The sequence below is a fragment of the Calonectris borealis genome, chromosome Z (assembly GCF_964195595.1).
Source record: "Calonectris borealis chromosome Z, bCalBor7.hap1.2, whole genome shotgun sequence".
Taxonomy (NCBI): domain Eukaryota; kingdom Metazoa; phylum Chordata; class Aves; order Procellariiformes; family Procellariidae; genus Calonectris; species Calonectris borealis.
In genome coordinates, this window is record NC_134352.1 from 45,719,144 (window position 1) to 45,737,182 (window position 18,039).

General features: G+C 37.7%; 1 protein-coding gene across 3 annotated transcripts in view; it reads left to right on the plus strand.

The window, feature by feature from the left end:
- Nucleotides 1-18,039, plus strand: part of PRUNE2 (prune homolog 2 with BCH domain) — a 117,711-nt gene that overhangs the window by 39,219 nt on the left and 60,453 nt on the right. For all 3 annotated transcript variants that reach the window (XM_075136510.1, XM_075136509.1, XM_075136511.1), the window contains exons 6-7: nt 9,981-10,139; nt 11,143-17,686. In XM_075136510.1, the coding sequence (XP_074992611.1) occupies nt 9,981-10,139; nt 11,143-17,686 (6,703 nt within the window). The remainder of the gene's footprint in view (nt 1-9,980; nt 10,140-11,142; nt 17,687-18,039) is intronic.

Sequence of the window (18,039 nt, forward strand, 5' to 3'; positions counted from 1 at the left end):
CAGGGTTGGCTTCCATTGTGTCGGGGGGGGGGGGAGTGCCTTCAGGACTAACTTAGCTACATTATTTCTAAATATGCTTTTAGCTGAAGACTGATGATTTATTAGCTTGAGTGAAACTAATTTTCAAAGATTAGGAGAAAGTTATTTCCTGTTACAGACACGGGGCGTATGTGTGATACGTACAATATAGAAGGTACAAATGTATATATAATTTTTCAGACTGTCTGCCTGTGATGGTATCCATTTACAATGTTGCTAGCTTCTTACTATTGAAAGTGTTTTTAATGGTACATCTAGTCTTGCTTTCTCCAAACAAAAGAAGTGTTCCTGGAAGTGGGAGAGAAAGCACTGTTTCATCCCTCTATAGTGACAGCACTAAAGAGATACAGCACTACATGTTTATGGCAAAATGGCAATAGTATACTGTTGGATAGTATAGTATATTGTTGTGATGAAGCAAGTTTCCATTTCCAATTTAAGTGCAAGCATTAAAAGTGCACATAAGAATAGCTCACCATCCTGCCTTGGCATTTTGTTTTTTTCCTTGATTGTATCTTCAGGAAGAATTAACATTTTGATACAACATTTGTTCGTGGATTTGCAGTGGTTAAATCAATAGTTAATGAGGTTCGTCGTATAATTTGAGCTTGTAGTTTGTTTATGCTAGACCAACTTTATCCATACTCCAAACAAATTATCTCTTATAATCACCAGCCTGAAGATAAATCTCTAAATGTTTTTCTGATGATAGTGCTGTGGTTGGCAGGTGTTAGAAGTGCCTCCCAGGGACAAAGATTGAAGATGGGCTTGTTCTCACAAATCCTTCAGGCGAGGTTGTTTAGCTTTCTATCCTGTCATCTGCAGAGGAGCCTTGTATGGTGCCCTGCTAATGAAATCTAATAGGCAAAGGTCATATATCTTTATGAAGAAAAATGCAAAGCTGGTGAGTGATAAATGTGCTTCGTGGGGTTCAATGGACGATGCTTAGCAATAAAATCCATGTTTAAATAGTGTTTCAAATGGCTTGGCATATCTCTGTTTCTTGTGCCTTAACTACTTTTTATAACAATTCTCATTACTCGTGATGGGATTAGATAAATACAAAAATAGTTGAATATGCATGCAAAGTTGTCTATGTAATTAAAGAAATAGGTGGGGACTTTAAGTGGGTAATTATTTTTCAGTATTCATAGCATAATGAATAAGATGGCTCACATAAAAGTACATGGCAGTATTATGTTTAAATTTGGAAGCTCTATTGACTAGCAATAGAAGCATACTAGCTAGTGTGAAGATGTGAAGATTTAGGTAGATTCTAGCATCAGTTGTAAATCAAAAATGCCTTTGTCAAATGTCAAAATACAAAAAAAAAAAAGGGGATAAAATTGCAGATAGAACTTCTAAAGAATGCAAGTCAGTGCCTTTAAGAATTTGCTAATCTGAAGTTAGAAGGAATTAAATAAACCAGATATTGTTGAATCACTGCTGTTTTTTGAGAAGTTACCAGTTCATTTGCTATAGTTATACTGCTGAGCTAAAAGACAGTTCAATAAATCAACTCAGGCTTGATGGATTCTACAAACCATTGCAATGAGTGTGTGGAAGAGGAAAGAAATCTCTTAGTATTCCCTCTTTGACAAGAGGGTATGCAAAGAGCCTGAATGGATGAATGGTTGATTAATTTTGCCAGAAATTTTCTTGACAGCCAGAAATGTGTTTTTGCGTTACCATGTTTGCATGGGAATTATTTTGTAAGGTATGAATTATTACTTATAAACTTACACCTGAGACTTAGCTGGCTAAAATAGACAGCTCCTGGTCAGTATATGTATGGTTGTGATCTTTCTTATGTTTTAATTCATCACTCTGGCAAGTCAGCCTTTTGCTTGTTACCACTTGCTAATCAGTCAACAGTGAAATCAAATATTGTATGTGATTAAATGAACCTTGTAACTGAAGTGATAGGTTGTGTCTTTTTCAGTATTTTTTAATTGATTTACAAGTTATGGAAAAATCAGATGGAAGTCCTTAACCCAGGATCAAAAAGCAGAATAATATAAAGGAGAATAAAAAAGTGTATCATATGCTATGTCCACGTGACCTATTGATTAGTAAGACACAAAAATAGTGTCTCTTTTTCTCCTCTAAGTTTCTGAGGTAAATAATGTATTAGATTGTATATGCTATACTGTACTCTAGTATGGAGATTTTTCCTTTTCATTTTGTCCATATTTTGTGCATATTTTGTACAGGTGATATTTGCTTATAAATGTGGTGCATAAGCAGGTCACTGGATTCCTTTACTTTGAGGCTTTGGATACTCATACCTTTGGTTTCAAAATAAGAGACTTTCCTTTCCGTGCAGTTCGCTCCAGAAAAATATGTACATACTTTCTTCAGCCTTTAAAATGAGCTGGAGGGAGTACATTTTAACATAGGGCAAGTACATTTGCCTGTAGTTCCTTACTTGCAGCAAAAGTCGAACGGTTAGGATTGCAAGTTTTCTAGTTTGTCCCTTTAATTATTCTACAGAGGCAGAGTTTTAAAGACACACTTGAAAAAGGAGGTGGCATTTAAACTTGAAAATCACATCTATATGTTCTGCTGCATTTTTTATTTTTAACAACTCCAAACTACTTATCCCTCAACTGCCAAAAATGCTGAAAAATGGCTGCTTTATCTTTATCAGTCATGATTTCCTTATTACAGAAAACATCCATTAACAATGAGACAAATTACAAGCGCTTTGAATTTCTTCCCTTTAAGATGGAAATAAGTAAGTGCTTTCACCTTTATCTCACTAGACTAGGTGATGTACATCCTTTCTTTGATTCCCGTGCCACTGCGAAGCCTTTTTTCTTCTAGATTTTGTGGTCACAGCCATCTAATATTATCATGTTGTTCCAGTGCACACCACAACGGTACGCACACCATTACCTATGTTTGGTTTTGTCTGTAGGCTGTGCGCTTAATGTTTATCTCATGCAGTAGCAGCAGCGCCTTAACAGGACTTCATCTCCAGCCCTTCTGATCTATTACATTCTGTGAGTGTATGTGCACAGACCCCACTGGCACCGGAGAGCATTTTTGGCTGCTGTGTTTCAGGCGGTTAGTTGTACACCTCAGCAGTCAGGGGAGGCTGCCTTGCTTATGCGTCAGAATTTGCGTTCCTTCAGGTGGGTGGCAGTGGTGGCCGCTGAAGGCAGGTATTCCAGCCGGAGGAAGAATGTTCTCAGCTACATGGGCCATTATGATATCCTTATGTTACATGGATATCATAATGTCTCTTAAGATACACGGAGACTGTAGCCCAGCTGCTAAATTCGAAGTTGTCTCAGCTAGGTCTGAAAATGTGGAATAATGGAACTGAAGTTTGGCTGTTTACCTGAGCAACTTTTCTTTTTTTTTAGCTTTTATGAATGAATCAAGACTTTCCAGTCTTTCCTGGAAGTCGTGTGCTGTGCTAAATACATATAAAACATGGACATCTTCACAAGTTCTAGTTAAACACAGATTAAAATGGACAAGTCTGAATTTGAACACACAGAATTTGTACTCATATCAAGTGCAAGTAAAACTTGTTTAGCTGTAATCTCAATTCATAATGAATGGATCATTGTTAAGGCGCACTGTCATAAAATGTACTAGTGCTGTAGAAAAGGCACTGTTTCCAGTGTGAAGCTGGCTAAACACACTTTCATTGAACAAAGCATGATAATTTCTTTTATTATAGATGAATCCTTCTTTCTTCTTTGCTCTATTTTTTTTAGTTATTCTGTATTTAATGAAAATAATAGACTGTAAAAACACAGCCATCACCTATAGTAAGGGGAGTGAGATCAGTGCTAAACGGGCATTCATCACTTTATTCTATATGCAGTGTTTCACAATGCTATAGAATTTTCTGTTTAGATTTCCTTCTAAGTTAAGCTTGGGATGCCTAAAGTTAAACATAAGCTGTGACTGGGATCTCTATAGAGCAGAGTAGCACAATGCCCGTTCTCCTGCTCTTCAGTTTAGGGCCTAATACCTATTTCTTGTTGGAAACTTTGCAACACAAAGAAAGCAGAATTAGCTGCTATTTTTGCTCTTTTCAGAAGACTGATAACTATTGGTACAGCAGAGCTGCTATTTGGTAGATTGAAATGCACAACAGAGAAATGCAATCTTTCTTTACAGAAAAGGTGGTGAATTTTGTATACAGTGTTTTCACCAGTGGTGTGGATACAAAAAAAAGGTAAAATAGTGAATATACTTGTCTGTGTTTCTGGAGTCTTGTAAACACCGTACTGTTTATACTGGTTTTTTCCATTTTTAGTGACCTTACCTGAAAACTTTTATAAAAAATTGAGTTTTTTTCTGTGTTTTTTGCCTTTTTTTTTAAAAGGAGGGGGCTTCTAGTAATTAGCTGGATTTACGACAAATGGCACACAGACTGTTAGCTCTGCATGTGTGCCATAACATTGGTGTTTACCCTATTATATTGCAATTTAAGTATGTCATAAAGTTTTATCAGTGATCACATAGAAATAAACTGGAATGGAGAAGTACTGACCATGAAATATTAAGAGAATACTGTGTGAAGCAGTATGTATCGACTTCTGTATTGTGATAATTGCTTTGGTTTTGAAAATTTTAATGGGATACAGTGATATTCCTCATTTATATTTTGTGATGGTTGGGTATTTTTAGCAAATGAGTTGTCAGCAGAAAGGCTTCATTAGACCCATCAGGGTATCTGCCCATGAATAACGAATCCCAAACTGTACTGACAGTTTCCTTGAGCCAAAATGATGGAGCACCTCTGACAAAAGCCATATTGTGCTCTCCATGTGAGGAGTGTGAAGAACAAAAGAGACAGTTTGTTCTTAATTTGGTCAGGTTAATATTGACACAGTTAGCTTAGAAGAATCAGAAGTGTGTGTAATGTACATTTACAGTGATCACTTGGGTAATTGGCTGTTGGCTTCATGAATCAAAAAGTGTTGCTAGAGATGGAGAAGTTACAAATCCTCTTCGGATATTTCTTTGAGATTTTTATTCTTTTAAAGGATCATCCATGTTTGTAGACATGTTAATTATTCAATTAAAAAAAAGAGATTTCTATAAGAAAATCGAGTTTCAGAGAAAGAAGTTCCACAACAATATATAACCTACATAAAATGGTACTTCTCAACAGAAATGCATAATAACTGAACAGGTCACGTTCAAAAATCCTTCAAAAGTCTGTGGATTTCTTAAACTTTCTCATTCTATTTACCCAGATGATAAAAAAATATTTGTCATTTCAGAATGTGCACCATGTTGTAATGTTGTAGCATTGTATAAACTATTTATACGCATTAGGCAAAACAAATGCACAGTTTTATTACAAATGCTGAGACAGTAAATTTCTCCAGTATCCATATTGCTGTTAACTATGCATTTGCGCAGTTAACAGCATTTGCAAAATATATTTATTACTAGATTCTATTTATTTCAAGTGTATTACATTTCAAGTATACTTACAGTCCATTTTTTTTGTTATAGGTTACTTAGAGGGCATTATGACAACCAATAATATTTACATATGCTGTTTACCTGGTGTACACTTTATTAATCCATATTTAAGCCACCACATGCTAATAAAGTAAGGAAAAGTAGTGTAAGAATGAATAGCTGATTGACCTTTGTCACTTTGGCTGTATTTTCTAGTATACTGATTCATCAACAGCATATTTTACAGTACTTGTAATTAATTTGGGATGTAGCAGCTTAACTGTTGAAATGATTAGCATTTTTTCATTTCTCAAGGAAATGTTTTATTTTCTATTAGCATTTACAATACATGCAACATTCTGGTTGTTTACTTAGGTCAGCAAATTTGTGGAAGAGTCCGTATGTCTACCATGTCTTTCAATATATAGTCTTGGGAAATTTATAAGAGCTTCTTGTTTGCAACTGTCTTTATTTATTTGAATGTTTGAATGCTTGTGAAGGGAGTATCTGAATTGTGGTGTTGGTACTAGTTTAAAAGAGTAAACTTTATGGATGTTTGGGGGGAAGGATGGAATTAAACTAAGTTTTAGAAAAAATTATTCCTTAAATTAGTAATATTTATTAACATTAATAAAATTGCCTTTGCTTATTTTAAAATTAATAATTAATTTTATGTTTTGATTAATAGTCCAGTCAACCAAAAAAATTTATGAGGTAGAGTCATGATGCTGTAAGACATGTAATCTGATCTTGCTTTTATTCAATAGCTTAGTCAACAGCATTTTCCAGCAAATTTACTCTTTGACCTATTCTTTTAATGAGGTCTGTTTGCCTTGTGTTTCATTTCTGGATGCACTTAGTGAAATAACAACTTATGAGAAACATTTATTGTTGGTTATTAAAATGACTGTTTATGGGAAAATTGAGTAACTTACGTTGTCAGGAATTACTTGAATATTAATTGTTGCTTAGTAATAGTAATGCGAGAAGCTTGTATCTTACTCTTCATGCCACAGAATGAATATGGTCTTGGGTTTTATATCTTTGCTGAATAATGACTTTTTGTCAGAGAGTTTTCTCATTGACAGGCTATGGGGCAAAGTAATAAATGGGATGTGATCAGTGTCATTTTGCTTGACTTGGTCTGTGTTCTGACATGCCTTAATGACTTCCTCAGTGTTATTGTTGATTGGATGTCACTGTAAAACATCTCTTGCCCTCTTGCACTTTTAGATCCACAAATAAGTTGCATGTTTTCTTTAGAGATGTTTTCTTTCAATGTGGCGTATGGTGCTGGCACACCTAAACCCATTCCCGTGCTGCTCTGAGCAGTCTCTCAGCAGTTGATAGGGTTTTGCACCAGGCGGCGCTGGTCAATTATGATCCCAGTAAGAAAAGCATGCAAACTCAGTGAGGTGTCTTTTAAAATGCTGTTTATTAAAGCTAATATTATAAGGAGAAAACACTATAGATGATCCTACATCCCTTTAGGTGGTGGGAACCCTGAGGGGTGTAGCATTGAATGAGCCTCCAATCCATGCACAGCATGCTGGAGACACCCTGTTCATAGAAGAGATTTCCACCTTTTGGTCATTTTAGCTATTACATGATTTTCTTATAAGGAAACAACTCCATTCCTCATTTCTGCTGTCAAACAGAAAGGATGTTGATATGAGAACTTGTTGCTGCACTTTTAGATAAAGGCAAGGACGCACAGGTGACGTAATTGCTAGTACCAAGTGGATGCTGCCTGCAGTTAGCTGGCCGAGTTGATTCCGCACCCAAGGAATATGTGTAGGACAACACAGCCCAAAGGCCAAGCACAGAGAAAAAAACCTGTAGTACATAACTGATCTCCGTCTGCAGCTTGTACCCCATGGAGAGGGACAGGTAGCCTGCTCAGAGTTAATCTTTGTGTTTCTCTCAGTCATCAATATGCTGAGAACCTCAAGAAGAAAAAATACAGGCTCTGAATAATAGTAAGTTTGAAAGCATGGAAGAAATGGAGAGAACCTCAAGTAGCTGGATCAGGTAATTACGTAGGTAGTGCAGATCCATTATTGTTTATATTAATGTGGCCCAGCGTGAAGCTCTCCAGTCCAATTGCTGCACCAGGGATACATACTTGGCAACTTCCCCGCTTACAGCAGCAGGCTACTGGATCACTTGCCGCTATACCAATTCCTCAGTGTTGCTCTTAATCATATGACACAAGTTAGCAAAAAACAGGACACAAGGCAAATTCAGGTTTTAGCACCTTCAGGGGCTTTACCATGGCCATTTACATCTTTAGTTCCTGCTCTGACTGGTAGAACTGACTTTTCATTGTAAGGCATTTGGTGCCACACCCTTGCTGTGGTAACCATTCCTGCCAACAAATAGCTGCTAGCATGTGAATGTTGTATATTGTTCTATTCCATTCATAGTCTTGCTCTATGATGCTCTAGTGGTCCTTGGCCTTAAACTCTAGAAATATGCCTCCGATTGTCCTGCATGCACTTATTGACTCTCCAGTTGGCCATGGTTGTGACAGGGGAGTTCTCCCTTGCCATGTAGGCAGGTTAAGAGGTTCCTCCTTCAAAATACTGCAGAAAGCAGGACTTGTGGCACTCCCCAACCTACCACTTTGTGAGTGCCAAATGCGGGCTGAGATGACGGCAGATATTATTCAATGTCACTTCCATGAGGCTTGAAGTGATTTTAACAGAAAATTTCTAATTCCTTGCATTTTCAGCTGATATAAGCAATATAGAAGATAAAGCATCACGAGGCTTGAAGGCTGAACATTTTTTAGAATGATCATTTATTTACCTTATGTACAGTCATAAAACACCTTCCAGACCAGATCCTTGATTGGTCCATGTCCTTCCCTGTGACCTCCCGATCTTCTTGAATTGGCTGTGAGTGAGTAACTGAGATAACTTATCAGGGATTTTCAATGGTTTTGAATCTGCTCTAGTTCAAATTTTTTATTCGAATAGATTTTAGTAATTCCAACTGCAGTTAGGAATGGGATAACTGAAGTAACTTTTCCATGCTTAAGCACATTTTGGTACTTTTTCTAATATACCCAATACTTGAGTCTTCAGAAAAATGTTGCTGGTTTGGACGTTCAGACTTTACTTGCCATAATTCCTCACCATAACCCCCTATTCAGATTTTGTATCTGAATGTCCACCAGTAAACTGACAGCTGACTTTTGTTTGTGCGTTAATCTGCGTGAATTTCACATAGAAGTCATTTTTATGTGCTATGCGAACATCAAAGTGGAACTTCATCTCTAATCTTGGAAAAAAATCCACTTCCAAAGCATTTGACAAACAGATTTTTTTGTTTTAAGTTTAACTTACAGGGAGGGAGACGCATTTTGTGGACACATTTGAGTAGATTAATAAATAGTATTTGTATATATGTAACCAAAACAGTAATTTATCAGGTAGGAGACAGATGCAGGGAAATAACTTGCCAATCTGCCTATACTGTTGTGTTGTGTTGATGATGAACTGCTGTTTATTCAGGGCCAGTGTAGCTTGGCAGCATCAGAAGAACTATTAGCTAGAAGACGACAAAAAATAATCTCAAATACAAATAGCAGAAACATAAAGGAGAAAATAAAATCTCTAAGAGTTTGTTCACTGGCAGTTACCAGAACTGAGGACTGAAGAGAGACATTTATACTTTATGCATTATGTCCCCAGGTGAGAAAGAAGGATGTATGGTTTGTGTTGCAAAATCTAGATAGTTCAACATTGGGCTAGTCAAAGTACAAATGAGAATAGGAAGGACAAATGTTTACCTCCTGTGTATTTGGTGTGGGGTGTGTGTGAAAAGAAGCATTTTTTTGCCACAAAGAGATTTTGAAACTAGTTTGCCTTACTCTGTCCTTATTTTGGGGGGTTATTGTTTTGAAGAATTGCACAGAATTCAAAGAGCAGGAATAAAGGAATCTAAAGGAATAATTCATGGTAAAATTGTATACAATCATGTAACATCATAATGGATACATATAAAGGGCTGCAAAATTAGCACATACAATTTACTTCCGAGTGCCTGATTTTGCACCTCAATACTATTATTTTAACATCTATTATTTTAAATGAAATACTGACATGACAAATTTCATAAAATATTTTTATTTTTCTAACAAAAAAGTGTTTTTATTCAAGAAAAAGCAGTAGCCCAACCCAATAGCAGTAGCAAGCAACCTTTCAAAAGCAAATAGTAGGAACAAGTAAGAATTCTGTTTCAGCAGCAGTTTCAAGAAGGCAAAACCTACATTTAGTATTTTAGCGTTCTTCAGAAATAGAAGTCCGTTACTGTGTTGTGAGACCGGTTCTTGTTTTTTTTAAGCACATAGCTGTTTTGACAAATGGAATGGAATTCTGTTGCCAGTTACAGACGCTGATGCTTATTAACGTTTCTGGCTATTTTCACCACAGATTTGGACAGAAAGAGCAAGGAAAAGATGCTGATATTTCTTCTACTTTCTTACCATATTTCAGGACTGCGTGTTACACAGGAGTCTCGTTGGTGATCTGAAAGCATTCATAGATAAATATGGGTTTGATGTACTTGTCATTTTGGCCAACTGTTTGTCAGATGAGAAGCAAACAAAACGACAAATAGCAGTATACTCGGAAAACTTAGAGCTAGGCAATCAAGTAAGTACCTGGAAAAAGAATCAAATAATGTCTTTCCTGAAAAAAATGTTTTTTTAAAGTAGTATATACCAAAGTGTTGAATAATTAAGTGGGGTCAAAAGTAACAGCAGTTGGCTGGCAACTGAGTAGCTATTTGAAATGGCCCCATTATTTATATAATGCAAAATGAAAGACTGTGATATTTATGATTGTTTCAGGCCAGCCTAATACAAAAAGTGTATGGTTACAAGAAATACAGAAGGGGACAAGATTTTTTCAATTTAGCTAAAACAGAATGATCTTTTTTTTTACTAGTTTTGGCTTGGTTTTTTATTGTGATCTACACAAATGAGTCTTTGGCAGTGAGGGATAAGCAAACACGTTATAAATGGTAATGACCAGAACTCATCTATGTGTATGTTATCGCTAAAGAATTTAAGCTCTGAAATGAAGCCAAATTTCATTTCTTCATTATTGTTCATTTATCCAAAGCCAAGGGCTGTCCATTTTTTTTGAATGTATTTGTCCCCAAATGGAAGAAATCATCTCAGTGGTAACTTTTTGAACTTTCTTCTCAGTCTTAAAAACTTCTGATTTTAGGGACAGGTGGCTAAATGACTCTATTGCTTTCAAGGTCAATATAAATGTATTTATTTTATGAATCTAATTATCACATTCTAGAAATACTTTTCTCATGTACCCTTACATATTTTACCCAGATTTCTTAAGGCAACGACTAAACTTTTATTTGGATTTTCTTTTACTAATGAAAAGTGAACTTGAAAGTCAAATGGTATAATTTCAAGTAAATATTCTGGCCAATTATATAATAAGTATTTTGTACTGCTCTTCTATTTTAATACTTCGTCTATTTACGGATCATAATAAGGCTGTTCCAGCGAAATGGCCAAGAAACAGATTAATAGGAATAGATAGATATGGCTGTGTTACATGATGAAGTAGTCAATATGTGCCTTTATGCCCATGATTGCAATAGCTTTTGAAACATCCTATTTTTCAACAGATCTGCTGTGAATTAGAAGAATGTCAGAATCCTTGTTTGGAGCTGGATCCTCTAGAATGTGGATGTGACCAAATTCTCATTTATCATCAAGAAAATTCTTTGGTGACCTGTGATCAAATTTTTCTTCTAGTTAAGGAAGTTATAAATAGAAGACAACCAGAAATGGTATCAAACAGTAGAACTTCTTCTACTGAAGCTGTTGCTGGAAGTGCTCCACTTTCACAAGGATCTTCTGGTATTATGGAGTTATATGGTTCTGATGTAGAACCACAGCCCAGTTCTGCCAATTTTATAGAAAATCCTCAAGATCTAAATGGATCTATGCAAGCCCACATTGATGTTAATGTAGACCTTGTGAGTCCAGACAGCGGATTGGCTACTATTAGAAGCAGCCGGTCTTCCAAGGAGAGTTCTGTTTTCCTTAGTGATGATAGCCCTGTTGCAGAAGGTGCTGCTTCCCATCACAGTCTTCTGCCTGGCTTTGATTCCTATAGCCCTATTCCTGAAGGAGCAATAGCCGAAGAACAAAAACCTCAGTCTAGAGACAACAGCGATAACTTTGATCTTTTCAATTTTGATCTGGCACCTGTGGTTACAGCTCCATCCGAGTCATCTTCTCGTTCTGTTGATTGTTCCCCAGCAGACGACTATTTCCTTAATAGTGATTCATCAGAAGGACAACAACTCACTGTGCAGAAAGAACTTGATGAGGCAAACCTGCTAGAAAATGATACAGCAAATTATTCAACTGACTTACTTATCACAACAAATGAGGAAAACAATTTAGCTGAATTTGATGAGAATCCAGGCGAAATGTGTGAGAAAACGTCAAGTTTGATCAATTTAGTTGAAGGTGATTCTTCTTTACCAGAAATGTTGAAATCTGCTGATTCAAGAATTCCACCAACTCCTATGAACAGTCTTGTAGAAACTTCACCATTAGATAATGGGCAGCCTTTATTTTTCCCGCAAGATGTCATAAAAAAAATTAATCAAATAGATAATACAAATTATTCTCAGTCTCGTGTTAGATATGGGAGCTGGTGGGATGGCTTTGACCTAGAATCCAGAAATGCTGATACATGGAGTTCAAGTGAGCAGGGATCTGTATTTCAGAGCCCTGTCTTATGGAAAGATTGTAAAGAAAGTCCCTTGCTACGAGAACATACCGATAGAAGAGCCTCAGATTCTGTATTCCTCCAAAAACAGCCAAAGCAAGTGGAATACATGAAAGCAGGTCTGTGGGATAATCAGTTTAAACAAGATAATTGGAACCATGAGAATCAAGAGAAAAACAGTGAACATTCACGTTTGCAAACTGCTTCTTTAGAGGAGACAAAGCAAGAACCGGAGAGCTTTACTGACCCATGGAAGGTCAGTCAGCCGACACCTATGATGTCAGATGCATGGTGTAGTGGTGAAGGGAAAGGTAGTCAGCTAGCGGGAGACTCTTACAAAGTCTGGACTAAGTTTGATGCAGGAGATATTGCTAGATCCTCAGAAAATGTATGGAACATGCCCAGACTGGATAGAGAAAAAAAATCAGTGAATATTCCTGAGGAATGGGCCATATCAAAAAATAGTTTATCAGATTCTTCAGAAATCACAGTGGACAATGAGACTGAAAATCCACCTATCCAGGTATCGCCAGAAGCCTGGAATAAAGAAAGATATTATTCAGTAGAAGAATATGGAAAATCTGAAAATACAAATCCCGTTTTCAACAATATGCAAAATAACGCCAAGCTGCAAACAGAGGAAAAAACTGTATTTGGTGACCCTAAACATAGACCAAAACAATTTGAAAATATAGAGACCTGGAATATGTATGATAAAAACATCAGGAAAGAAGTAACAGGAGTAGTGGTGCCATGGGAGGATACCTTCTTGTATAAACACTCAGATCTTAGTTCATCAAACATAGGTGAAGATTTAGTTGTGTCTCCACCAGACACCAATTATTCAACATCTGATTCATATATATCACCTACGTATGTGGAAGACGAAAGAGAAAATGAGGACAAAGATTTTGACAAAGAAACAGTTATTGATAAATTGATAAACCCAAATTTGGCTGAGCCAAAAGTACTTGAGAAAGCATATAAGGAACCATTATCTCCTAGAAACATGCCTTTTTCAAGCGCCGGAAACACAGACATCTGGAACACTCCCCTAAATAATGTCACCCAGTTACAAGAAAGAAACTCTGAAATTACTGCTCTTTCTGCCTCTGCTAAACCTTTCCTTAATTCAGAACAAACAGCTAATCAATGTTTTTCAACTGAGATACATACCAGAGAGAATAACTTTTCTGTATCTGAAAACAGAAGACTAACACCGCTATACAATCAAACAGTCAATGACTTATCACCACCACGGAACGAATTAAATACTGGACAGACTGCTGTTGAAAATGTAGAAACAGGGAGCAGTGTTCCTGTAGAAGACACAGAGACATCTACGCCAACTTCAGACACTGGGAATGATTTGGATCTGAAAATAGGTGACTTACAGAGTGAGATACTGAGTGAGAAGACAGCACAAAACACTGCTGGTGTTGGTGAAAAGCTGGATAGCCAGGATTCAGCGCAGCAGCTGAACTCATGGAGTTTACGGAGTGAGCAGGGTTGTGAGGAAGGCTGGGACAATGCCATTGTCATCTCTCAGGAAGGAAAAGAGGAATATAAGAGAACAGATGAGACAAGTGGACAGCAAATGATTAGTGACATTTGTAATAAACCAGTGCAAGAGGACAGCGAATCTTCATGTAACGCAGATTCCGACGGAAACAGGTCAACAATAGAAGTTCCCAGCTCCCCAGAAAAAATGAGGAATAGTGTTAGTTTGGAAGTGTTAGTCACAGAGAATGAGTCATTTTCCAATCAAAGTAATCCACTTAGTCAGGAAGAGAGGAAAGACTTGTCACGGAATAATGTAGAATCTTCTTCAAGTGCTTCTGAGGAAGGCAGAAATTATGAATCTTTTGATGACTCCAGACCACAAAATTACAATTACAGTGAAACATCACAGCTGCTTTCTGAGAAAGCTGAAAAGGAGACTACAGTGACAGGGGACGCAACAAGTCCTGAGATGGAAAGTATCTCTGAAAGTTCTGATAAGCATAGTGATAATCCTGAAAATAATTCTTCTAAAATGCCTGGAAGCTCAGGCATCTGGAATGACTCTGGAAAGAGTGGTTGTCACCTAGCCACATCAATTCCTTTGATGAATGAGCCACAAGAAGCACTGGGGGAAGCAAAAGAGGGCTTACATGAAGTGGTTTCTAACCACCCAGGCATCTGTAATTCTGAGTTAGTATCTTTCAAAAATAGCTCAGAACTGAACAGCACTCATGAAAAGTCTTTCATAGATGAGTTTAAAAAGAGTCCTTCTTCTGGATATGTCAGTGTTCCTGACATTACAGATATGTCTGTGGTGGAAAAATCATTTTCACATGAAATAGGTTCTGGGAGAAATGAAAACTCTGAAAATTTAGAACCTGCTAATAATCTTTGCGGAGAGCCATGTGTAATGCTTAATGACAGTTTTCCCCAAACTGCTTGGAATTCACAGCCATGTGAAGATTTGCAGTCTCCTGGAACAAGTCCTGAGGCAAGTGAAGTCCTTGAAATGGCCAACACCACAAGTAGCCTTTCAAAGGATATACAGATCAAAAGTTATTTGGAAGAAGATAATGTGTGGAGTGATTCAATAAATGATTATGCACACTCAAGTGGAACAAGTCCTGATTTAAGTGATGCATCTGTGAATGTGTGGGGAGACCTTCCAGTTGCCAGTCATCACAAAAGAAGTAGGGATATGTGGGATATTAAAAATAATAAAAACCTTGAAGATGCTTGTAAAAGCAATGAATTTGGGAATGAATGTGAAGAAGGACTTGAAAAAAGCGCTGAACAGAACAAAGTTCCTAAAAGCCTAGATTTTTGGAATGCCCATGTAGATGATGATACTGTATCTTCTTTATCAAGTCCTGACATAAATGAGGATTCAGAGAATTCAGAGGTATGTCCAGAAGTGATTCATGAAGATTCCACGTATGAAAACAAACAGCACAAAGCTTCTGAAATTGGAGAGGATTATGCTCGATCCAATGCAACAAGTCCTGAAGCAAATGAAGACAATTTAGATGCAAAAACTAAGGTGGGAGAGGAGGTCCAGGTGGGCATCTTCAATGAAAATCCTGAAACAATTAAAGCTGCGAAAGTATTGCAGGAGGACTTCACTACCATGGAGCATAATGAGACTTCTGAATATTTAGGTCTCTGGGAAACACTTCAGAAAAAAGCTCAAGTGAGTATTTTCAGTGAAGAAATAGGTAGCGGAGAAGGCTCATATTTGTCTCAAATGAACGAGCGTACTACACCGACTTTTGCTGTTAGTCATAAAGAAGAGTATTCTTCAAAAGCTGTAGATATGTGGAGTATGTCATTGGAAGCTGATTTAAGAAGTGATTCAAAATCCACAGTAGGAACATTTGGTTTTCCAGATGACAACTCAGAATGGTGGAATTCACAACCTTGTGAAGAAAAGCAAGTGGAAGATCAGTATTCTGTTTCAAGTCACTCTGCAACAAACCAGTTAACAAATAGTAAGGAGGACTCCTGGGGATCACCTTCAGAAGATGAAGAAGAACTAACAGAAGCACATTTCACTAATGCAAGTAGCGATGGAAATCAGCCTCCCGCCCTGTACTGTCATGAAAAAGAAAATGAAAGGCTGGTACATCCTATGAGTATTCCTGATAGTAAAATAAACCAAGAGACTGTACAGTTCAAACAATTTGACCCTTTCGTACTGGATAAAGAAGAAAGGGGCTTGAAAGAGCAGTTGTTTCCTACAGATGAGGAAAATCAACTGACTCCACAGAATCCTTTTTCAGATGAGGAGCAAGGTGTGCCAAATACATCAGTTCAAGAAATCACTGTACTGGATCTACCAAAAGACAATGAGGGAAATGCAAGTCTCATTCCTCAAGAACAACAGCAGGACACCTGTGAAAGATTAGAAGTGCACAACTCCCTGCCAGGTGCTGCTTTCACTGTGGAAGACTTATCCTTTGAAATGACAGAGAAGTCAAGTCCAGGGTGGAGTATATTAGTTCCCCAGGCTGCACTTATCCCAGATATTTTACAGGATAACACACAAGAAAGTGATCAGCTGTTTTCAGTGGAACCTGACCTGTGCACTAATGCTGAGCAGACTGTCTCTTTGAAATCAGATGGTGAAAATCCTGATATATTAAGTCACTGTGCCCAAGACAATAGTTCAGAGGCATCAAGCAGTCCTGACGTGTGCCAGGAGTATGAAGCTAAGCATGCCTTTATCCCATCTTCTCAGATTGGGGTGGAGCCTGAAGACAGAGATAGTCAGCCGGTTCATGCATGGTCAAATATGAGTAAAGAGGCAGATTTTGATTCAAAGTGTCAGTTAGTAATGCAGAAGGTAGAGACACAGTCTGAAAGTGGTAGCCCCCAGGACTATGATCAGGGAAAGACCAATGAATCCTATCAGCTAATCTCTTCTAATACTCAGGAGCCTCCTGAGTTTGCAATTTTGGAAGAATATGGTCTAGAAAATAAACTTGTTACTGACCCAATTGAATCGGCTGAAATTACTGATGAAGTTTTAGAAGTGACGTCCTTAGATCTGAAGGACACATTCCATGAAAGTTTTATTCCTGCAAGCCACCAAGGAACACCAACTGATACAGCTCAGACAACGACCTCCCAAATGCATTTGGTTCCCGTGGATTTCACTCTACTTGATAGGGGAGAACAAAGCTTAAAAGAAATTAGTGCCTTGATTGAAGTTGGAAAATATTCTGATATTGACCATACAGCAATAACTGTTGATGAGCTAGACATGTCAGAAGAATGTGTGGATGAATCTGAGACAGGGTTAGAATATAACGTCAGGAACACAGTGGTGACTAATGTCCCGGCAAGCACATGTGGTGGAAGGAACATACTGGCAGCAGTAGGCAGTGAAGCAGCAGAAGGAGAGTCAAAAGATAAACGGATATTCTTTCCCAAATCCTTTCTGCCTGGTGGTAATGAATCTGATTCAAATGATCAACTGGTTGATGGCATAGTGAAAGAATCTGAAGATGTAATTGAAAATGATGTTCCTGTGTTTAAGGAAATGCCCAGCGACCAATCACCAGTGGTGTGTACTCCACCGTCCTATGGATCTTTTGATGGTGAACGCTCTGGCAGCAGAGAGTGTGCAAAGGATGAGCTCTGGTTACAGCAGCCATTTTGTGACAGCGTTTCTCTGAAAAAACCTTTACCACTGCCAACTCCTTCAGAAGGTGCAGAAGGCATCCTAATGACCAAAGACAGCAGCGTTAAAGATCAGTTGCCTGACACATCCACAGAGCGCCTTCAGGAAAATCACACGTCAGTACCTTCACTCTCCAAGTCTGAAGTAACTCTAGGAACTTCTGAGATTTCGACAGGAAAATCTGAAGCAGAAACAACTGATCTCGACTCACCGCCAGGTGGAGATAAAAGATCACCCGATGGTAAGAAAACCTGCTTTCCAGAGCAAGTTCATAGGGCAAGGCAAGAAGGAAATGTCTGGAGTGTTGCTGCTGAATGATGAGGCTTTGAGCGAAGTTTGAAGTTTGTGTGTCTCCCTGACGTACAAAACTCTGTACTTTGGGAAGACCTCTAGCATCACCCTTCTACACAGATCTAAAGCTTTTAAACATTGAAATAGGAACATTATTTCTGTTGTTTGTACAGGGCCTAGCATACGGGACACTGAGTCATTTCCCCCTTAGGAATGATTACAGTGTTAATGTATAATCTGTATAATGATCATGATGATGTTATAAAATTCAAGTACACATTAACAGAGCAGAGCAAACTGAGA